Source organism: Trachymyrmex cornetzi, unplaced genomic scaffold, assembly GCF_001594075.2.
Source record: "Trachymyrmex cornetzi isolate Tcor2-1 unplaced genomic scaffold, Tcor1.1 scaffold156, whole genome shotgun sequence".
In the NCBI taxonomy this organism is placed as follows: domain Eukaryota; kingdom Metazoa; phylum Arthropoda; class Insecta; order Hymenoptera; family Formicidae; genus Trachymyrmex; species Trachymyrmex cornetzi.
The window spans coordinates 132628-158123 of record NW_017296157.1 but is presented as its reverse complement, the minus strand read 5'-3'; the positions used below and the strand labels follow the sequence as shown (position 1 = coordinate 158123).

At 35.2% G+C, this 25496-nt stretch overlaps 1 protein-coding gene across 1 annotated transcript in view; it reads right to left on the bottom strand.

Annotated features, from left to right (window-relative positions):
* Positions 1 to 23791, bottom strand: part of LOC108758406 (uncharacterized) — an 86982-nt gene extending 63191 nt beyond the window's left edge. The window contains exon 1 of the mRNA XM_018503364.1: positions 23085 to 23791. Coding sequence (XP_018358866.1) covers positions 23085 to 23145 — 61 coding nt within the window. The 5' untranslated portion in view covers positions 23146 to 23791. The remainder of the gene's footprint in view (positions 1 to 23084) is intronic.
* Between the last annotated feature and the right edge of the window lie 1705 nt (positions 23792 to 25496).

The following is a 25496-nucleotide window of genomic DNA, read 5'->3' as shown; positions in this document are numbered from 1 at the left end:
ATCCCGCATGCTGTATTTCGCAGGGATCGTTAAGGATAGCCCCGGGTGTACGGATCAACTTTTAAACATGATCGCATAAAACCCGCTGATGTACCTCCGAGATTATTAACAAGCGCGCGTGCGCGAAAGGAGGCATAAATAGATTAATCGGAGCAAAACTTTACGACTATACCCTTGTGCCGCACATTTATAACGCCGTTTTACAAGCCCCGTGTGCAAATGCGGCCGTGAATCACGCCGCACGACAACGGCGTGTCGTACAAGAAAGCACTTCATCGTCGACCTCGTCGTTGATTTTCACTACTTGTCGCTTCTAATTGCGCTATAATTGCCGACTACGAAGTCACCGTCGCGTTCAACTCGTCGTGGTGCGAAAATTACGATGCGATGTTCTTTTTCCTTTTTTCGTTATCGAACTTCGACTTTACATACGACCAAACAAGCCGTTTTATGAAACCGAAAAGATAATCAATTTTCAGGGTTTACAACTATAAACTAGTACTTGCGTTATTAAGATTACATTAACGTTACTTTAACCCATATTCTGAATCCTCTTTTATCGATAAAGTCGCTTTTTTAAGCATATAAGTTATAGATACTTTATGTTATAGATACTTATGCTTAAAAGTGCCTTTATCGATAAAAAAAGACTCAGAATATATGGGCCTTTGACTTTAAGCGAGGCTTAAAACTTTCTCTGTCTCTGACTCGCTTTTGGCTTTAAAACAGAGACAGAGAGAATTTTAAGTCTCGCTTAAAGTGAAAGTAATATTCAATCAATTGGGCTTAAAACATATAGGTAAATTTTGCAACAATATCATAAACATATGATACGCGCGCGCGCGCGCGTGTGTGTGTGTGTGTGTGTGTGTGTTATATTATATGGAAAGAACGATTTTGCTGAAATATCTAAAAATTTAGCTAGATATAGATCTAAAAATAAATTTTGTTCGACTCTCAAAATAATGATGTAGGACGTTGAAGCTGATTGCTAGAATATCAAAATTTGTTATGGCAATGCTTATCATGCTTGAGTTTTCTACGCAAATATTTTGATGGACTAATAAAATTATTTTTAGATCTTTATTTAGCTAAATTTTTAGATATTTTATTAAGATTTTATTAAGATTGTTCTTTCCATGTATATATTAGATGTATAAATTAGTTCCCGCAATTAACTTTAAGTAACGCTAACTGCGGTGTATTTAAAATTCCATGCACAATTATTTTCCATTAATAAAGTTGACCTGTATTTCGAAAGCTATATAACAATTTACGGTTAGACAATTAACTACATTTTAGTTTAATTGAAAATAAACGATGAAAAGGTGCATATTCGCCACAGCATGCTTTATTATTTTCATTACAACAAAACTACCACTGAAACAACTAGAATAACTTGTGAAACTTGTGGAGATAAGATTGTGTTAAAAAAATTGTGTCAAGAATGGTTTAAAAGTTTGAAAAGTAGTGATTTTTATGTAAACGCATTTTGATAAGTATTCTTTAATCGCGTATTTTACTCGAAAAATAGTGATAAATTTCAAAGCCAAATACTTTTTTGAAATGTGTTTCGAAGAAACCAGTGAAAACTTATTTATATACTTAATCTATGTATATCACTCTTCCTTATTTCATAAAAGTGACACAACTCAAAAAAGTTTCTCAAAAAAAGAAAAAAACTATTTTTTCACTTGACAGAAAATTATTGACTATAATCAAATAATGTCGAGAGAGAGATAAAATGAGTATTTTTAACATGATCAAATGTTATTTTTGGCATTTTCGTTTCACAACTTTTAAAAAACAATTCTTTTTGGATTGTAATAATTTCGATAATTTTTTATGAAGCTAAATTTACCTTTGATGATTGATATAGAATATATAATATTTACTTAACTTATTCATACTGATAACTTGAAAATTACATTTTTTTTTAGACAAGAGAGTGATGTATAATGTAAGAAATATAAAATACTTCACATTAATTTTTATTTTCCCCCCCCCCCCTCCCTCCAATTCTTTGAATTTTCCAGTCTCGAAGTTTTCAAAAAGATATCCGCGAGATTTCGTTAATTAACGACGTTGAGCATGAGCAGGCAGATAAGTTCATCCATCGAGTAGGCTAACTTCACTAATTTTCAGCGGACAAAGGGAGAAACTTAGGACGAGATAGATGGAATAGCCGGGAAGTGGACCAGATTGTCGACGTTGCTCGCCGGAAATTTCAGGTCAGGTTTCGTGCCAGATGTCATTGCACCTGACAGCCGTGTACGAATATAATTATGCCAATTTAATAAACCGATCCTTCGAGGTGAAACCGAACCGACCACAATGCGAAGTCGCTTGTCTCATCGCGCGAATTTAAAAGATATTAACATAAAATACAGTAAAGTCAGAATAATAAATCTAAAAAAGTTTATTGAGTTTGACGCTATTGTTTTAAGGTTGAAATATTTTAATTAAAAGAGAACGTATACAATAATTAATTACTGAATAAAGATTCTTATGGTCAGAGATCATTTGAAAATTTTCTAACCGGCACTTGACCTCCAAGAGACATTCTACAGACGTCATCGAAGACGTCCTTATGTTCTAAGAATGTTCCCAAGATGTTCCTCAGATAAAATATAAGTTACTTAGCTTTGTATTTTTGTTCATGTATATCACGATATCTTTCTTTGCATCATATAAATAATACACTTCTTGTGAAAATAAATTATTAAAAATTAGATTAGTTTTCACTATTTTCTAGAAAACACGATACGATAAATCTTTCGAGGAAACTTCACAAGATGAATATCAGATAACGTAGAAACTACCAAGGGAAAGCAGAGAAAAAACGGGATAAGAATGATTGTACGGATTTTCATATTCTATACAGAGGGAAAAGGAGAGAGAAGGAAGATCTCACTTTACAGATTTACATGCTTTCCTTTGAATGCTGAGGCACTCTAGCGCCGGTAGTTAGCCTAACTACAATGCCTAACTACTTGTCAAGGCTTTCTTGGAAAATCTAAAGAACAGACTGTAAAGCTTTCATTATCTCGCGAGGATGCTGGAAGATGAAAACAACACTGATACACAAATTATTTCTGAGCTCCAAAGAGAATTGCAATTAATCCCTCATGAAATTAGAGAAATTACTTTTAATCACGTAAATGCTATTTATTTATTTAAATAAATAGCAACGGTTGATTTACTTGAAAACGCTTTAATTCATTCATTGAATTCGTTTCTTCTTGTTTCGCTCTTAACAACCCCCTTGAACTGGAATTTTATTACTAAGTGGAATAAATAGAGTCCCTGTTCTCGGCGGTGTAGTATTAATAAATCTTTAACCATGGCAGCCATACAGTCGGAACAAATAATAAGTTAAATTGCTTTTGATTAACTTCACTTAGGATTTACGTAAACGTTTTACATAAAGCTTGACACATATTTGTCGCGGCACATAAAATCTCCATCGCAAGAACTCATTCGCCACGACCATCTGGGTCAGCGGATATAATTGCTTTTGTCTCTTCGAGCATTCGAGGCTGACGTTAATCCAGGGCGTACCTCTACCGTGTGTCTGTCTACGACGTAATAAGACTTATTCCGGACTCGACCGTGCGTTGCTTTTTCATCAGCGAGGACGGTCGCAAAAAAATTGCGCCATCTTCCCGCGACGTCTGGCCGCCAGAAGTTCCTCAAGCACGGATCCTGAATCTGAAATCAACTGTATCCGCGATCTCGTTGGATTCCAAACGCGTGACAAATTGTTATTCCATATCCCCCTGTAATACTGTTCTAAAACCAGTTGTTTGCAATATGTGTAATGTATGATGTTACAATTTATGTTAATAATTCTAATTAAACAAAACAAAACGAATAGTTAATATTATTCTGTGATGTGTGATGTTTGTAATTCATGTTGATATCATTAGAAAGTTTCTCATCCATCAACTTTATACTTTATACCCCATGAGTAATCCTTGAAGCTTATTGTTAAATTCAAAAGGGCACGCGATGAATGTCTTATCTCCGTCATTCTCAACGATAATGAGAGAAAGGTAGCACGAAATGGTTAATTAACGGGATGAGAAGTAGGTTTCTGCAGTGCATTCGTGCTACACGAATGTACGGATGCGCGATGAAGAAATGAAGAAACAGACTTTTTATAGACTGGACGAGAAAAGTTGATCGCGATGAAAAATGATAGAAAGGACAAGATATCGAGGGATGTTGCGAGGGAGGAGCGGATCATCTCGAGACATTCCAGTTATACCGGGAAATGGAATACGTAATAACTGAGGCTTGCCCGTTGACAGAGTACGAAACGTTGCTACGCACACGGCGAGCGAACGATTCATCGACACGAAATTCATGCCGCATCGTCGCCTTTGAGAATAATAGCAAAGAAATCCAAAAATTCTTATGCTGGAATTTGCGCTAATCAATATTAAAATCGCAAGAAAGCTCACGTAGATATCGAGACAATAGGGAGTTTTTGTAATAATGTGAATTCAGATACGGTGAACGCTAAAGTCATGTTATTCCTTTCTTAATTAGTTGTTAAGAAGAAGACAACCTGACCTTAACGTTCACCGTATCTGGATAAACAGTATTGCAAAAACTCCCTAATAATAGACAGTTTTATCGTGTATCCAAATTCCAGATACGGTAAACACTAAAGTCATGTTATTTAGTGAAAAGTCGAACTGCGCATGCTCACTTTTCACTAAATAACGTGACTTTAGCGTTCATCGTATCTGGATACATAGTATTGCAAAAACTTGCTAATAATTGAGACAACAAGATTCATTGAACATAAAACATGCACTATGTGTATCAATTGAGCATTTAGCAAGAGATGAAGAAAGTTCTGAAGCTGATATTGTTTATTAGACCGGAGCTGATGATGGGTTTATTAGACCCAGTAAATTATAAATCTTTTTGTCAAAAATGTCTATCAATTTTCATTACGTTACAATTTTCTTCAATTTCTTCAATTTTCAATTTCTTCAATTCTTCAGTTTTTTCAGTTTTCTTTAATTTGATTTATTCTTGTTAAAATATATTTAGCATTCATTAACTTTCATACTAGTTATGTCATTATTGTTCCTTAAAATTAATTAATGTTTTTCAGTTAACATAAATAAATGCATGGGTCTGTAAACGTCAGTAATTGTGTTACAGATTTTGGCGTCAGCTGCGGAAAATTAAACTTGGATTATGCAATATTATACATACGGAAGTTCTATTATTATAACAGTATCATATTGACAACTTTATAAACACTATCTGCCTTTTGGTCCATTGAGCATTGGACATCTGCGGACGTCTGCGGAATTTCTTCGGATCGCTTCATTAATTCACAATTCGTCTTTCTTTCCACGGTTGGACACGGAAACTTGAAATCCGACAGAAGAAAAGGCACTCTTTTATTCGCCGCACGTAAAAGACTGGATTCACGATTCGCGTAAAGTAAGTTGTACTACAGTTATGAGAAAGTTCAACGTTTCATTTGATTCAGAACCGATTGTGATTCTTCACACAATTAATTCACTTAATATTCTTCCTTCTGTGTCAGAAATCTTATAGAGATTCCTGAGAAACTGTTTGAGTTGAATATCTCCGTTATAGTCGCACATCAATTCGGAAATGGAGATCATGAGTCTCCCTTTCACTAGCTAACTCAAATAAAACTTAATTGGAATTATCAGTGAATGTAATAACCGATTAAAAAAAAAGAAGAAAATAGAAATCTATACGTGCTATCGATTCGTCGCCCTGTTTGATTGTTCGTTCTTTTCAATCGCGCATGAATAAAACTCTCTCATCCGACGCGATCGCGGGATCGACGAGTTCCATCGCGACGAAATATCGTTGACAGAAGGAAGTCCGTACTGCCCGGGGATTAAAGACCCGGCACTGCCGTTTAATTTCCGCTCTATCAAAACATGCGGTGCTGGTGCTGAGAGCCGAAGAGAGCAAGGACAAGAGGGGAGAAGAACAGTTGGAATTGTTAATGAGGCCTCCCATCCGAATATAACGAAAGTGCGGCTTTTGAATTGCAGATTTCTTCGGTGGATCGTGAACGAACTACGACAATCCCTGGTTAAAGCCGCCAGAAAAAAATGTCACAGACCACCGAGCGAGATTACAGACGCGAAACGATTTGTCAGATTGTTTTACGTTTTTCGCGGTGAGGATATCACTCTACCAAGAGATTTCGTCGCGATCGAATCGCGCATCGAGAGCAGCTCTTCCAAACAAACTTATCCTCTTAATTAAAAAGAAAAATTATTATATTATATATATATAAAACTATATTATTTACTGAAATATTTTGTTACATTTACGAAATATATTTAAATTAATCCTAGAACACACACACATATAGTATAACAGGTTCTCTAAATTAATTTTCATAACTTTTAAATATAAATATACAAAGATTATTGAGTAATGTTTACATATATGTTAACATTTTTAGAAAATATTTGTAAGTTTGTATACCTATATAGTTAAAAAAAAAAGAAAAAGTAGAGAAGACCATTATTTAACCATGCTTCTACATGGAGAAAAATGGTTAAATAATTTTTACCTTACAAGACCAGTAAAAATATTCTGACTATTTTTATCGAACTTATGACGAACTTTACTTTTGCTTGGAACTAGAAATATCAGAGGTGTAAAATAAATAGTACATTACAACTATAACAAATCCATTCAAGTGATATATCTTACAGAAAGTAAATCATACCATTCATCAAAACTGATAAATACAAACAACTCTGAGAACTTTATACACGTGTATTTTTTTATTGCGCAATAAATTTTGTCAGCGCTAAGGCAAAACTCGTTGATAAAATAAATTCTATTTAGGTGTATGGTAATTTATATAGATTTAAACATAAAGAATATCTTACAGCATACATCGATCATTTATCAAAAAAGTACAGAAAACTTTACACAAGTGGGCATCTAATCCTATATGGACCTATCAATTTCATAAAATTTACTAAAATTCTAGCCCATATTACTTCACATTTTTCTACCGTAATATTTTAAAAAGTAATTTCCTATCTTAAATGAATAAATGCATAGGACATAAATAACTGAATTGTGTATCAAGACATGATCAATCAGATGATCTGCCCGAGATGATCTACGTGGATTTATTATGTTGTGTGTTTGCGAAGCTATTACATTTTTGACGCGAATAAAAAATGAATGCCATCGACAATGCACGGATACTTCTTATCCCGATCTTGCCATAAATAGTCACGGTGGCATCGATTAATCGATTCAAGCTGTCTCCGGCTCTCTCTTTCTCTATCTATCCCTATACTGCAATGAAGCTTCCGAGTTCCGAGTTGCCGGCCGGATGACACAACTTTGCGTAGTTTTCTTCCCGGGACGAAATTCTCGCTCTTCCGAACAGAACGTCGCTGTCACATCGACGCTGCAAAGATGTCAAGGTTCACCTTTGGTGAAGCGTTAATGTCATGTGATGACCGCGTCGCTTTTACGCTCGCGGGACTCGCGGGAACTTTAGCGGGATCTACGCGAAAGAAATCGCTCGCGCGTCTACACAAAGGAAATTATTGACGTGTGTTCGTGAGCTTGCTAGAAATTACGAGAGAGATGCAGGAAAGCAGGGAAAAACCTGTCCCTCGTCCTTATGCGTAGACACTTGGAAGCATCTGCATGGACAATATTGATGACCGATATCGATGAGCGCACGGTTTCTCGAACGGTTTCTGAACGGTTTTCATCGTTGGAGAATAGCGTCGATGAGAATAGCACGAGAGCCGGAGTTGATGGAAAATGTTAGGAATTTAATTCAGCTTACATACGAATATCCATTTTATTCGGCAGATCCAAAAAAAAGGGAAAAGCGAGACAGTACCGTACACGTAAAGCGTGCGGACCTATCATGTGTAGGTGTACCACACACGTATGGTTTTGTTTAACTTTAGTATTCATTGAAATTTCAACCATGGAACATGGTTCACGGCGCGCATCGTGGATTTATGAGCAAACGGGTCAAACCCCAACACACAACGCTCTAGATGATGCTGGGGTGAGAAAAGGGCTGGAAGAAACCGCCGACCACAAAGACGTTATTAATACGAGCTCGCAAGCGTAGCCATGTGATCCGACTGGAAATTACTCGAAGGCTTCCCCCTCGACCTTCCCCATTTCACAGCACAAGTCGCACCTTCCGAATGAGTGTCCAATGTCTAACAGCAAAATAAAAATAAATAACGAAACTTAGAGCCTTAGCAGAAAGCTGACATGTAATCTTAAGACAATGTCTTATGACTTAATGTCTTATGTCTTTATTAACGTACAAGAACTATCTTATGACTTATGTCTTAAAGGTGTATAAATACGAAATGCCTTTAAGACATAAGACAATTCTGGTGCGTTATTAAAGACATAAGACGTAAGTCCTAAGACACTGTCTCAAGATTATAAGTAAGTCTTTCTGCTACGGCCCTAAAGCCTCGCGCATCAAATTATATACAGATATTCCTCTACGATCTTACGACTACTTCGATTTACTAATTTTTGAACATATGACTGATATAATGCGCTAAGAATTAGAAAAAGATGAAGAATAAATTAAACCAAGATTAAAATTAATCTCTTAGTAGAAACAAGCATTAATTTTTACCTTTTTATAAAATCTTGTAATTATTTTTATATTCATAATGACTAGCAAGTAGCAATACATAATATTATTACTAAAGGAGAAAGAAAGAATACACAATGGATTAGCATTATATAATTATTGTTTGATTTATGATAAATTATTATTATTATATTATTGTACAATAGATTGTTGTTATTACTTTATAGATTACTATTTGACTTACAACCGAAGTTTTAAAATGTAGCTGTGTCATAAGTACAGGGATACTTGCAGTAAGCTACTCTACATTTTACGTTGAACATAACGAAATGCAAATAAAAAGTGCATATTAAAGTACTGTGTCTTTCATGAAATATATGTCAATTTTGTGCTGTCAGTATAACGCAGAATGAAGAAAATTTGTGTAAAATACACTATACATTTTATTATTTCAATTTATAATCCGCTTCTGCTTCGGCTTGTATGTTCATTTACATGATCAACGATTTTCATGAAAGATTGAACGAGTGAGTCAAACGCAAATTGACATTCTAGCAGGTTTACGTGGACTGACATTTTAATTAATTACCATAGAGCAGTAATGTAGAGGAGAGTTCTCGGAATCAAAGATCTCGGTAGTTCGCAAAGGCCACGACAGAGAACGGGGGCTCGATTGCCTGGTCGCGATTGCATTTTTATCTGGAAAATGACGAGGTAATCTGCGCTGACATTTTCGTGAAAACGTTTTATGAGAATTCACAGCGCTGTTCTGACAAGTCATCCCAGTGCTCTCTCCTCGTCTTGCGTATGGAACAAAGTCATTCAGATAAAATATAGTTCAACGTCTAAGCATTTTAGTCACATTAAATAAATCAAGCAAAATAATCTTTTGCATTTTATCTAATTCTCTTCTTGTTCGTGCCGCAAGTATATCTGTGGTCGGGAGTGAACAAGCTTTCTCTTGAGAAAGAAGTTTTTGTAGATCCTCTTTTACGTTAAAAAATTTCTGGAATTTACGACTATAATTACATGGTGCCATAATTATGGCATATAATTACTGCTATAATGTTAATAATAACTATATATATAATTATATCAATAGATATATAAGTATAATTGGCACCGATAATGACAATAATTATTAGGGATGCACTGGATATCTGGAAAAATATCCGTTATCCAGTATTATCTGGTACTTTTTTATTATCCGATTGGATATCATTATTAATCCGATAATATATATATATATATATATACGGCTGAAATTTTTTATTGAAAGTTTACGTCACATTGATGCAGAACTCTATTCTTTTTAACTGAACTTCTTGTACAATTTATCTTCCTTCTTTTCACGTTGGGGAGATAAAAAAAAGATAAACTGTGCAAGAAATTTGGCTCAGGCTGCATGTGGGAAGTGCAATATCAACAGCATCAGCGCTATTGTGTTATTCTATCTTTATCATTCATTAAACCTAAAATAATTAAGAATAGGATATATAGAATGATGCAATAATAATGCTAATAGCTCACTGTTAAAAAGAGTGTAACCTAAAAACTGCTGTAACGTGATGTAACTGTGTAAATACTCTGAGAAAATATCATAAATTTTATGACCAATTAAGAGTTAAATCATAAAATATGGCACAAGAATAATTATGGAATTTTTTAAAATACGAATGGAAATTTTTTTAAATATGTAGTAATGATGACAAAAAATTGAATGTTGTGATTTTACGTGGAAAAAGGAAATTGTAAGAGGGAAAACACATCAATTATTCTCTACTAAATCTTTATGGAACCATTTGAAGAGTAAACATTGATAATGAAAAAGAATATCCCAGTCTGAAAACTTTGGTCTCAAAATACTCGAGTAGGTACTCCATCGTCTTCCATGCATTCGGAAAGACTTTTCAGCGCAAGAAAATCAGTTTATGCTCATAATTATGAAACAGATTGTTATCAGAAAATGCTGAAATGTTATTGCCGATTATGAAAAATTTATTAACATTAAACTTTGATTACTAAGCATTGTTGAAACTGTATTACAAACAACCCTGCTCCACAGCTAATTAATTATTACACAACTAGTTAATTATATCGCTATTTTTTCCTTGCTTCTCCTTTTTTGAATTTTGAGGAATTTGTAGGATGACGGGATATCCAGGAAAGTATCCGGCCAGATAATTGTCCTATCGAATATTCAGCCAAATATCGGTGTTACATTCTTTTCGTATATCCAATATCCGGTATTCCTACAAATTGTAATCATTATTATCATAACAACAATTGCGATTACTAATCATTTAACTATAATTTATAATTTTATAATCATATTTTGGACAACTATATGGAAAAAAAATTTTTCTGTCGGAGCTAATCTTGGTTTATTAAAATATATTTGCTGTTGTAACTATAAGTTTATAAACTATGGTGAAAAATGGTTTGCTGTTATTACACAACTAAGACATTAGCTATGATACCTATATTTTAGCTATCCATATTTTTGCACCTACCATTTAGTTATCACATAGTTTTTAGTTACGGCAGCTTTCTTTTTTCAGTGTGTATTTTATATGATAACATGTAATTATATATATAGTCACAAATATATATATACCAAAAACTTTTCTCTCAATGTAGTTCGATTTATGGTAAAAGTATCGAGATTTTGAAGATTCAAGACACGATTTAACGGAGGCCGTTTCTATCAATATTTATCTTATAGCTTCCATGCATCGGCGGTTTTCTCAGATAAATTTGAAAGATGCATGTAAAGCGACCGGAAGCGACGTATACCTCCTATTGAGAATCTCTTTCGTGAAATCGCGTCCCATCATTCGTTTCGCGATCGTGTGTATTCGAAGATCGTTCGTATCGTGTCACACGTTTGCCGTTTCTCGGCGGCCGGAGAAGCGTCCCGTTTTTCTCTCCGTTGCGACACGAAGTTCGACACGTAAGAAATCAAATGGAACCACCATCAGGGACGGTCGTTAACATTCACGAGCGAACGCGGCTCGTAAATCATTTTGACAAATGCCCGGGGTGCCGACGATAAATCGCAGACGAATTTTTAATCCGCGAAACGAGCGGAAGAAAGGATTAGACGGCGGACAGGAATGCATGGGCGGAAGGAAGGAGCGAAGAAAATGGAGTTCCCCAAAGTGGGAATAGCCGAAAATAAGTTTTCGGAGCAGCGTGATACGCAAGAGGCGGATACAATGAGTCATACGATTATATTCGCCATCCATCGTTTTTTCCCCTCTACCATATTTCTCGCTTCCGTCGTTGAATAAAAAGGCTTCAGAGAGAAATAACATTCATATATCAAACATACTTTTGTATTTTAATTATCTGTTGTATTAAACGCATAACCTTTATATCTGTTGTATTATTTATAAGTCTCATTAACTTTCAAATAAATCATAAATTGCATATAAAATTGTATGAAATATATATTATGCAAATTTCCTCTGTTGAATATTCTCGAGCTGCAGCTCACGCGAATTCGATCCCGGGGAAAAAAAATGATACTCTTCAAAATTCACTTATATATGTCCAGAGTATCAAGCGAAATTAATTCGGCGAATGAATCTCGCGGGATTGATAAATAAATGTTAACGTGCGCAATATGCAACTGTACAGTTGCTAACGATGCCGTTTGATCGAATTATTACGTGAGTCACGCAACGTCCTATACTCAGCACAAGACAGAAAACCAATATAAAATGAACGTCAAACAGACGAGGTTGACGCAGTAGAAATTAACTTACAAGAATTTGCACGAACGACGAGGAACGTCGTAACTTATTGCGCCCCCGTGGGCTCTAAATTAAGGCTTTACCTTCGCGAGATGCATATACGCTTTCGTGAAGCTTATGTTCACCTGTAATGCAATAAACACTGCTGGCACACGTTCTTCATTCGACACTAGTATCACGAAAATATCAAATTCGTCAAAAAACGTGATGTGTATTAACGCCCGTATAATTAAAGAGAAATCGTTACATTGACAATAAATAGTAATCGTTCGATTATAGCCAGAAAATATACATCTAGAAAAAAATTCGCGAAAATATTTCTCCGATTTTCACGAAATTCCGTCAATAAAATCCAATCAGTATCCAGCATGGGAAGTATATAGTGACTTTTAAAATAATCATAAAGACCATTCAAACCATCGTTATCGTCGTTTATATAGAAGGTAATGGTTATATAGCATTAATAACAATGTAAAAATGGAAACTGCCTATTGAAAGTAAAATATAACACATACATAACAGTGTATATACAGAATTAAATTTTTTTTAATGAAAAAATTACTTAAAAGGCATACACATTTGCTTTTTACGCAATTTTTTAATTAAAGAAAATTTGTATTTATAATTCTGTACATTGTTCTATATTATATTTTACATATTTGTGTTACATTTTATTTTTAGTTGATAGTTTTCGTTTTACGTTATATATTAATGCTGCAAATTATATTTTCTGTATAAACGATGGTAACGATGGTAGCTGATCTTCAGAATAGATGGATCTTACGAGAATTAAAAATTGTTTATTAAGTGGTACAAGCTCGGACGACGAGAAAATAAAACTAATTAAACAGAATTTAATTACTCTACGTTATTTACGCAAATTGTTTATTCTTAAGTATTTTCAGGTGCATTATTAATTAGAAAAAATTTATATTTTATTCTATATACTGTTTATATATAGACAAATGTATATTATTTATTAATCTCATATCTTAAATAAATTTTTATATTTCGACAATTCCCAATATTTGTATTTAAGATTCATTGAATCTAATAGAAGCTATAATGCGTTTAATGAGAAATTAGCATTATGGATGTTTATAGTCCAGTGATAGGTATCGTATTGTCAGAAAGCAAGAAACCGCGAAACAAGCCCTATTCAGAGAAACTCGGTACCTTTAATCCGAAAATCTGTTGTACGTCAGTAAGCGACAGCAGGAAGCATTATTTTCCAATTTTACGCCGTTTCGACGTGCAAAATAGCATCTTACAGTGTTGACAAGTAGGACAACGTTGTTGCGGAGAAAAATGGCTGCCCCGGGAAAAGATGCGACAACAAAAAGATCGCGCCGTGTGGTACCGCGAGAAGTATCTGAAATTCTCGCCCGGAAGTTTTATCAAGTTTTCGACCTGCTGGAAGTGGGGTCGTGGGCGAGATGGGACTGGGTGAGAGCGGCGATGTGATGGAGGTTGAGAAGGGTCGCCACGAGAATGCAGCTCTTTCATTGCAACCCTCGCCTCGAACGCATCATGGCTCCTCCATACCTTCGTTACGTGCACTGTGAGTAACACGATAAATTATTGTCGTCCACCTTTTGCACGAAATCTCCTATCGCTAAAGGGTCACGTCCCGGGATATCTCTGCAATAATTTCGCGGAGTCTCAAGATATTACGTGTCATTGTAAATAGCTTTTGCATTTGAGATAAGAGAGACGAATGAAAGTCGAATACCAAGAGTCCGAGATGTTAAATTTATCTTAAAATTTAAATATCACGGTGATACACTTCCTCTCATTACGCTTTACATCACAAACGCCTAATCTTCATGCCAAATACGCCATTTGTGCCATGAAAGGAATGCCAAGTTCTTAACATTTAATTTCCATAATATATCTCTCTCCATAATATACCTCTCTTGAGTTACATATTAACGCTTCATAAATATCTAGGTATCTATCTAATATCTAATCTCTCTTTGCTTTTGATTTCTAGTATTTTAATTATCATTATTGGCGCCATTTGTGATTGAAGAGACGGCAAGAACTGAAGCAACAACTCAAGACGTTCCGATAAACATTTGCGTTTACTTTAATTTTGTTTGATAAGTACATCTCAATTAATTGCAAGTTGTACCTATCGCGTTATAGACATTTTACTTATATTTATTTTTCGAATCACTAATATTACTATTTTACTTTATTTCAGTTTGAGCTACATATAGTTACCTATGTTTTTACAAAATCAATATTACAGAGCTGTTAAGGTTCTTAAGCTTCCCTATAATCAATCAAATCAAGTGTCTTCAACACTCTCGCAATTGCTATACCTCTGAAACATTGCCAAAATACGGCTCATTATCCAAGCATTACTAGATTCAGCTGCACGATATTAAAGACTCATTAAGCGGCATATGGCCACCAAGGGGACAGCTCGAGAGAGTGTCGAGATTGAGGAAGAGAGAGAGCAAAGAGAGGGAGGAAGACAGACAGAGGGAGAGAGAGAGAGAGAGAGAGAGAGAGAGAGAGAGAGAGAGAAGGAGAGAGAAGGCTAAACGGCGCGAAAATGACAAACGCGAAGGTCGAAAGCTTTATCAGGACTTTCGTAGCGCGTACGCACATCGAAGTCTTGGAGCTCGTGAGCTCTAAAATTAAACGGAAATTACTTTAAGCTAATAGGTCAGTATCGAACTACCATCGTGACGTAAAGCCGAAACTACGTGCTTGATTTTCCAGTTTCGTCTATTTAGCCGTTCCGCTTGCAGGGAAATATCTTCAAATCGTTTCGAGAGTCGGGAGCAATTCAATCGCGAGCTTGTTTCAGCGTAGTACGATCGCGCCTCTAATGTAAGTTATTTCATCAACAGCTGTGCTATTTGGTTAAGAGAATTTTAAAGAACACTATTTTGAGGTAAATACAAAAAGCAAGTGAGAAAAGTTCGCCTTTCGATATTTCCGTGAGTGGTATGCTCAATACGTTTAGCACACATTACTCTAAAAGATATACTTGAAAAATTCACAAGTAAAAAGAGCTGCACGCGAAGAGTGGGTATTGTGAGGAACATTGTATGACAGCGGTCTACATTTGAACTAGGTCGCGGGCGTTCCAGGCGGAATTGAACTCTTCGTCTCGATGCATTACTTCCGGCTTGCCGTGAAGTTTTAAGCCGTGTATGCGATTTGTCGATACGTCAGCGGAGGCTATACTTTTTAACGCGCGGTTGATCTTTCAAACGAAATATTCGCCGCAGCATTTTGAAGATTAATACGTTCGAAAGTTTTATATAACAGCTCGCTTGATGCAATTTATTAAATTTAATATAGCAATTTTTAATCCACCTAAATAACTAAATATTTCAAATATTTGCATATGGCTTATTTGCTAAAATAACGACAAACTCAAAAAACAAAGTTTTCCAGAAAATGAATTTAATATTTTTGAATCGTTGAAATTTTGTAATATTAATTTTTAAATGTATTGCGTGAGTGCAAAAATTCCCGATTTATTATTCAAAGTTCAAACAGCCGCAATTTTGTTAAAAATAAACAAAATTTAAATTTTAAAAGGTTTTAAAGCTTGAAATTTTTCTACTTTTGAATGGTTGCTATATTTTTTGAATTTATGTGAGTTTTGTAATTTTTACATATAGAAAACTACGAGTTAAACGAATCGGGAAATTTTTCCTTCACTTTGTGGGCCTGTCACATGTCCAAGAAAAATTTGCAAAACTTTTTTAATTTCTAATGTAAAAACTTAAAGTTTTCCCTATAAAATCGTTTTTAAAACATGTCCATACGATTTTTCATTACTGAGTTGTTACGAATTAAATAAAAAGAATATTTTGATTTTGATTGCTCGTAACTCCATCAAAACCATCACAATTTAACAGATTCTTAAATTCTCTCATCAGCTAAAGTAAGATTTAGATTTTATTTTATTTTATTTTTTTAACAAAAATAGTAACTGTTTGAATTTTGAATAATAAATTGGACACGAATTTTTGCACTCATTTAATATAATAATTTTAGAGTATGTTTTTTTTTCTAACAACTGATATTAAAGGAATAAAAATATGTCCTTTGGAGTGTTTTTTTTTTCTTTATATTTCCGTTCTTTTTCTGTAAGCAACTTTAAAATGACAATTATTGAGTTATGTCGTTGCAACAAATAAGTGACATAATATATATGCACTGTAAGTTACAGCAACGTGACTCTAACTGGTTTTATATGTATAGGATATTATTTTTTTATATTTATTTTTTATATTAATAAAAATATGAAATTACTCGATTATTATTAGGTTACGCTTTGTTGAGGCTATACAAATGCATGTCCTTACGTCATCGGGAACCGACGGCGTCATCGACAGGATTACAATAGCAAACACGTATGATGATAGAATGCATATATGACCACGATCGAACCTGTTATTTTACGTGAGCCGACAAAGTGTCACGAAAATAGATGTCGATATATGAATATCGAGGGCTCGACAAACTCATGATTATGGAACACCTTCGGGAGCGCTGGGCCTTTCGTACCTGCCAAATAGTCAGGTTAAATTTATATTCGCCGTAGATGAGCTCATCTAAATGCTTCTCTAAAAGCCATGGCATATTCGCTCTTTGTATACGGAAAATGACTGCATGTCTAACTCGTAAATAAAAAGACTAAAAAGACATTCAATTGTGCTCGCAAACGGTCGTGTTCCTCTCTTTTTGCATTCACTTCACTTTCATGATCTTCGATTCAAATTCGAGACCGATCCATTGTTTCGCGTTGTACCATTTGCATCGACGACATGGTACATTTGTAAACAAAGCTCGATTTCGCGATTTATTTATTTCTTCTATTAACAAGATAGTATTCTCTGAGACTGATTTTTGCTGTTTCTTTTGAGTCGCTTGAAGAGAAGAAAAAGAAGAATATCTTGCTTTCCTAGATAAACGAGAGTCGTGAAAATGAACGAGCGTTTGTTTGGTGGGCGGAAGTGAACGCGATTCATTTGATGCTCGAAAACAAGCGATGGAAATGCTGAGAAGTATCTTCTTTTAAGCAAATTCCATATGTCAGTAGTTAAGTCTAAATTTCTCCCACTTTAACTGTTTACATTGACAAATAACGAGATAACCGACGTATAGCTAAATTATGAGGTAACTTTGGGGCTCTCGGTGATAATAAGTCATGTCGTCGACTGTCCGATAGCCAGATGTCGGATTGTAGCTATGTTATGGCGATGATGTTCTAATTTCACCGAACAGTGGCCCGATTTCCCTCGCCGACAACGACGCTGACATTCGTGAATTCCACCGCAGGATTAACGGCTGTCACCGAGACTATCACAAATCCGACGTCAATGCAGGACGGTCCAATCGTTCATCTTCTTCAGGAAGAGATCGAAGGATTCGCAGTTGAATTCTACTGGTTGGAACTTTGCAAGTCGTAAAACGCAAATATCTTCAAGGGATGAGGAGACGCGGTGGCGTTCGCCATTTAAAATCGAACTTGCGCGGTAACGCGGCCACGTCGGAAGGCAAAAGTGTTTGTCCGCTCTGAGAAAACATCGTAAAAGGTAAGAAAGTAGAATCTGCGTTTAATCCAGTTTCATTGGAAGTGTTATATTGCTTCTTTTCTTTCCTGTTTTTCCTGCGACAACGTCGATACTGACGAATAAATAGTTGAGAAGTTGACGTTCTTGAAAATAAGACCAGTACAAAGCGTCACGAATATAAAGAAATTATAAGAATTATCAAGAATGCCTTCAAGGAGACAGCTGCTTCTTCTCTTTTGTCTTTGTTCTCATTGCATCTAGAGACCCGACAAGATAGTATTAACAAACGTCTCTCAAACGGTATTAACATTTACAACAGGAAACAGCATTTTATCCAGCCGCCCACACTGTGTACCAAGAGTTTAATAAACGTGAATACAATACAACCTGATATTCATTATTCGTTGAGTTGAGAATATTTCTTCAGTGATTTCCCATAATATAATTTCAATAAATTTTCGGTTTCGTCAATTTTAAAATATTGTCAAATTTCTGTCTGAAAATGTTATTTCACAGTAATTAAAATTTTAACGAAGCATAGTAATTGCGAAATCGTTAAGGCTAACCTTGGGATCACTATCGAACGGATGGATATGAATACTGCGGATGCATGGACCACGAGAAATCACGATATGCACGATATACAACGGCAATGAGTCAGTTTATGCAGCTGCTTACTGAGCGGACCTGATAAGAGTGATGTATAGCGTGATAGGCACGTGAATCGCTATAAATTATAATTTCATGACTTCCGCAATTAATTCTCAAGGAAGGAATCGTAAACATCGAGATATCAAACCGTGCGCGTGGAGGAGACGGACAGTCGAAACTTTGGCCCAAAGTCAAGGATTTGTTACAGTCGTCATCTTACGAACTGGTGTCATCGACGCGGTTTCTGTTTTTTTTTTTGTTTCATTTTGCATCGATCTTCGGTGCATCATGTGTATACCTTCTCGTCAGAATTAATAGCGTCGAACGCGCGGCATAAAGAAAACGGGTCGCGGCAATTCGGTCACATGTATTTTCCCCGACCTATTTTTTCGAAGCTCCGTGTTTTTGACTTTGAGATACGTGAATATCCACGTGGATGTTTTGATTGCTTGCAACCACAAGCAATACCGGAAAGACAAAGTTTCCAAAGGCGTGTAATAGTAAACACCGCGAGTAAAACCTCAACCCGAGCCTCAGCCCACATTTTGACATTTTATCGGATACAAACGTATCCCAGTTTTACTACAGATCTATATATGTACCGCCTTTCTGGGATTCGAAAAAGCTAAACTCAAGCGGGCGTGTATTCGAGATCTATCGACGGTTGTGTAATAATATAGAAAGATCCAAGCGTCAAAGATGAAAAATATAACTATATTGATATTCAATTCCCTCCGAAAAAAAGAAAGAAAGTACGCGGGTACAAATTATGTACTATCCAAATACAAAACCCAAGGGAAATAAGCAATCGTGTTGGCGAGAATCTCCCAGGACGGCGATTGCGAGCGACAACGAGGATTAGGATCAGATTTACTCGGACCCTTTTGTGTAATCCCTCAACGCGAACGCTTGAAGTAATAAAGTGACGGATGCGCACCTTGTATACTTACGACGCCATATCGCTTTACTACTCCCAATGAATAGGGAACTTCAGAACGCGGGTGACACTACATTCGGATTATCAGCTTCCAGGAATGGGAGATTCGCACATGAGAGAGTAAAGACTCCATATTCATCGCTTTATTAAATGTGTCCGCGGAAAAACGGACCTCCATTACGTGATTGCCTCTATGATAGCCTCGACTCATCCAGACCGGATGATTAACTGTTTGTCTATTCTACGCGATCAGCTACATTTGTCTTTCTTTGCTTATATAATCTCAAAATCAATTTAAAATTAATTAAAAAAGCTTTAATCTTAGAACGTTATCAATATGTAAATTTTACGTACAAGTAAATGAGATCATTGAATGCTAAGTTATACCTTTAGTGGTCATTAGGAGGTCCAATCTGCTATTCTAAACGTGAGAACAAGAGGAAACAAGAATTAAATAATTCTATTGTACGTATATCAGTTTAAAATCTCTGAAGAGATCAGTTTAATAAAGTAAAAAAGTATTATAACAGAGAGTGTGATAAGTGATTTCAATTTTAAGCAGTTTTATGTATTATTATTTTTTTGTTATTATATATTTTATTTAAGCGTTATGAGGAGTTAAATTCAATCTTAAAATAATATGGAGAATGTAGTCTACAATAACTGGACTACATATACTTTATATTATTTTAAGGTGGTTCTTTAGTAAAGTACCGAAAATTTGGGATAACTTACCCCAAAGCCCACCCAAAATTACAAATATCTGGACAATTTGGGTGAAATGTTAAAACTACGTGTATATCTGAATGAATTAGTATAGAACATATAATAACAAATCAAGAGCTGCATCTTCATCAAACAAAAATAAGATAAGATTATGTTTACTTTTCGAGATTAAATTTATATGCATGTTTATGCACGTAAATATCTTTTCAAAATAGCCGTTATCTATTACATTTTTGTCTATCTATTACCTTTAAAATTATAATTTTTTAAACTATTATAATCTTGTTTTTGAGAAAAGTCTAAGACTTATGATTTGTGTACAGTTAGTTAAAGAAGCGTCTGCGAGCCTTATCTGTCACTAAGCTATATGTGAAAGGTTACATTTTTAACATTTTTTTTCTTTTTTATTTTATCGTTAATCTGTCGTAAAATTTTGCACACGTCAATTTCAATATTTCAACTTTATTATATAAAAAAATCAGACATTTCTACCGATAACTCGATTTATTAAAGAACCACTTTAATACTAAATTTTTTATAGTTTATTTCTTCTTTCTTTCTTTTCAAGTTAATAATTAGTTTATTTGTGTTTATAAAAGTCCAGATTATAAATATTTTGTCATTAAACATATAAAACGTACGTAAACCATATGTTACATTAATTACGATTAATATTTCCTTATACGTAAAATTTACATATTAATAGCAATATTGTATTACTTAACATCGATAGCATCTAGGTTAACTAATTAGATCATTATGGTACTAAATTCTTTAACTTTAACTGATCCTTTTTGATAATATTTTAACGTTATACGTTGGAATTTAGCATGAAAATTTCAGTCCGCGATATCGCTTCTTCGTCAAAAGTTCTGTGCAAACATAATTTAATCTATCCTGACCTTTATCCTCTTCTTTATCAAACGCGAAGAAATTACAACGCAGCATTTTGTACGATCTCAGAATATCCGACTTTCCTCGCGCTGCACTCCAACAGCGTAATTATGTTGATCTTCGAAATAAATCATCGTTGGATCTCACATGCCGCAAGCAGATGTAATACCTACTTGTGAAAAGTCAGTTTATCAGCAAGATTACACTATTACTGCGGAATTGGACCGCTAGATACCGGATATGTATATATATATAGCATATAGCACAGAACGTCCTTCCCGAAATCCCAATTTCATTGAGGGAAGGGGGCTATAATCCGTGCGCAAAACGCCCATCGATATGCATGTAACTGTGTGCGCATAATCGTTCGGTACGAGATAGATCGACGAGGGAAAAACGCCAGAATACGTGTCCAAATATGTCTGTGTCGAGGAGTTAATAAGCCTATTTCGAAATCATTCTTAAATTGTTGAAACAGCTCAAAAAATATACAATTATTAAGCATTTAATTCCGAATATTATTACGAACACAAATTGTAATCTTTTTATCACGTCAGTTGCGATTGACAAACAATTCCGCCGATTTTTCACGATTATTGAGTCGAAAAAGAAATTTCGTCGATATAAGTAGGTAGATAGTCGACTAAAAATTTCTTACTTACATATGTAATAACCATATTTATCTATATATGACACTCTATCTTCTGTGATTCCATTGATGAGTAATTTACTCGGCCATAATCCGATTTGCATTGTCCATCCACGGTGTATTATTTATAGGGGGCAATCGAAAATTTAATTAGTTTCACGATTTCCGACCGTATGTTGATTTCATTAAAGCACAAATATTTAATAAAAAAAAATGTTATTGAGAAAGCGAATATATCGATAAATGACAATTTTTTTTTAAATTCGCTTTTTTAACGAATCTAAAACGCTATTCATTCTTGTTAAAATGTGTAGCAAGAAATTATGTAACGCTGTGAGGCTCCGCCTTAATTTAAAACTATCCAGTAGACAGAAATGTCCAAAAAATTATATATTTATTACAAACGGAAACATGTTTTGCTTGTGACTTTAATTAAAACAAGTTTCCATTATTAATTAGAAGCAAAAGAAGAGAGAAGAAGAGAATGCTCTTTTCAGCTGAATTGAAGACAACCGAATTTATTCGCAAGTTCTTATAAAGTTATAATGTTTTTGTATTTTTCGCAATAATAAAAATGGTCCTTGAGTCATTAATAATTTCTCGATTGCGCGAGCGCACTCATATAAAAATGCATAGCGGTAGTTTTATTAAACGGCAAGTAATTATTAAATGTGCCATGTCAAGCATAACATTTCCGATAAACGAAGTGTAACGTGATACATAAAATCGTTTTAATTATACACTTGCCAACACTTAATTAAGTGATCTTGACGGCTCTGCGAAATGGCGACTACGGTTAGTTGCTATTAAAATAATGTACAATAATTTTTTCTAATAATATCGAGTGGTTGATATTTTATAACAAGAAACATAAATCGAAAGCTTAAGACGTTATTCTCGAGAATATTTTTATTATAACTGCTTATAATTCTACAAAACTGTTGATACTGATTAGAAAATATCGGACATTTTAACAAGATATTAATGATGCGTCAGTGTCAACAATCCGAAAATAAAACTAATTCTTCGTGATGTTCTATTGCGGGTACCTAAATACATCACACATACATCGTGAACCCTCTCACAGTATGCAGTTTCGAACGAACTTTTGGGCATCCCCTAAACCTCATAAACACACCTATCACGCCCTAACACATTTTCAAAATCACAAATCAAACCGCGCATTATTTTGATGTAACGTAATTTCGCGAAGATCCTCGTCAATATTGATTTCCATAGAATATTTCACTTCTTTGAAAAAGAGATGATTTAATTCTAACGCAACACTCACCGATGCAGATGACGAGCGCCACGGCGAGAATCGGCGGGAAAGTCTTCGAAGACGAAAGCATGTTGCGGCCGGGATCTCAGCGAGAGTGGAACAAGAATAAACACTCTCGGCAGAGAGATGAAGAGTTACTCGGTCACTTTGATATATCCACGCAGGGTGGAAGGGGTCGGACTGACGGTACCAACCGGAAGGAGTACTCGCGCGGAAAACGGAGAACGAAAGGAAAAAGGCACTACGAGCTCGGTGACCCGCTCGTTGATCACTGATAACCCCGCGGATACGTGGTCCACACCCTCTATTAACACCGAGGATCGATCTCGATCCCCTACTGGATATGGATTTAGGACGCGAACAATTTCCCTCTTCTTCCAAAATATCCTTTAACAATATTGCCTTCGCGAACGATTGGCGCGGCACATCCGCGCTTATATCTTCCTTTTATTTCTTGCCCCCCTCTCTATACCCCCGCGCGATTAATCGACAGAGAACGGTCGCGGGTGGTACCCCGATTCGGTGGGTGGGGTAATCGGGGGGCAGGAGGGTGGCTTTTTACAGGAAGGCGCGTTCTACCACCGTATACGTCTGTTGCGGCGCCAACGTCGGACTGACTTTCTCTACGTTACGACCGCTCTGCAGCAGTGGTGGCGCGCCGTTCCGCGCCGGACCGCGTCGTCGCGCGGGTACATCTCGCGTCACGTGTGCATCCGTGGGCGTGCTCCGGATGCAGCGGGCCGCCGACGCCGAAGACTAACTGAGGAATACGCTTGCGGGCCCCCTGATAAAAATCAAAATCAAAGCGTAAATCGAATGTAATGGAAGAGTAATAGAAGCGTAAACGAAACTTCTAGAAGGCGAAAATTGGAACAATGAAATGTAAAAGAAGCATTCACGCTTCTTTTACATTTTGATGTTTCAATTTTCGCTTCCTACAAGTTTCGTTTACGCTTCTGTTGCTCTCCCATTATATTCGACTTACGCTCTGATTTTTATTTTCATTATTGGGCCCCTGGCAAAGTGAAGCGACCTTTACATGTACAATCTTATCCGTTGGTTTTGTCAAAAGATATTCAAGCAATTTAATTGTAATTCTATACATGTAAACAAATACGCGTTTCAAAGATAAGGGCGGGAGTATAAAGTTTTCCATAACGCATAATCTATAATGCATAAGAAAATGAACCAGTCCTTTATTTCCTTTCTTTTCATGTAATAAAAGACTCTGATTGGTTGATTTTCTTATGCTTTATGCATTGTGTGTTATACAAAGGCCTGTGTTCTGGTTTAATGGGCTTTCTTCAATAAGTCATTACCTAATCTTTAAATCTTAAGTCACAAGAAAATGACTAATTAGAGTCGATTAGTCTTCTCATATTTGAGCGTAATTGATCAATTTCTTATGGCTTAAGATTTAAAGCTTAGATAATGGGTTATTGTAGAAATAGTAATAATGTAATCTTCTTACGGACTCTCCCAAATTCAACAACAAAAAATCCAAAAAAACAGGGCGAATGAGAGTCAGCGTGGTTAATACGCAATCTTAAATCTTTAATCCAGAAAATAGAATCTTTATTCCAAAAAATAATAGTACGTTTCAGTTCACTTCGGAACCATCCTTAGCAATACAATTTCAAAATATCAACCCCTTCATGTCCAAGAAAAAATCATCATCAGATTAACAGATTTGATGTTGTAATCCCAAGACATAGAAGGAATTTGTCTCGACATTGGATCAAACCAATTATAATTTATATTCACTAAAGAGTTTAATCAAATCAAGTCTATTAACCAAATCTGTTAATCTGATTTTTTCTTGGACATGAAGGGGTTGATATTTTGAAATTGCATTGCTGAGGATGGTTCCAAAGTAAACTGAAACGTACACTGAGAAAAAAATGCTGTTGATTCTATTAAAGTCTATATTACGGGCTGTCACTACATAAGTGATTAATTCATATATATTTTTATTGACACAAAGGCATAAATTATTATTTCAATAATCAACCTTTATATCAATAAAATATACGCATGAATTAATCACTTATGCTAGTGACAGCCCGTAATATAGACTTTAATTGAATCAACAGCATTTTTTTCTCAGTGTACTATTATTTTTTGGAATAAAGATTCTATTTTCTGGATTAAAGATTTAAGATTGCGTATTAACTACCACGCTGACTCTCATTCGCCCTGTTTTTTTTTTGGATTTTTTGTTATTATTGTAGGAAGCCTATAACAGTTTTTACTTAAGACTTTTTAAAAACGCTAATAATAAGAACGCGTGCAAGTTTATGTACTCAAATAAAAAAACAGAATTAAGAGCGCGCGCAAGTCTGTGTATCAGGAACTGTGTGTAAGAGTATGGATTTCTAAATTTGAAAAAATTCCACTCGCCAAGCAAGAATAATAAAAAAC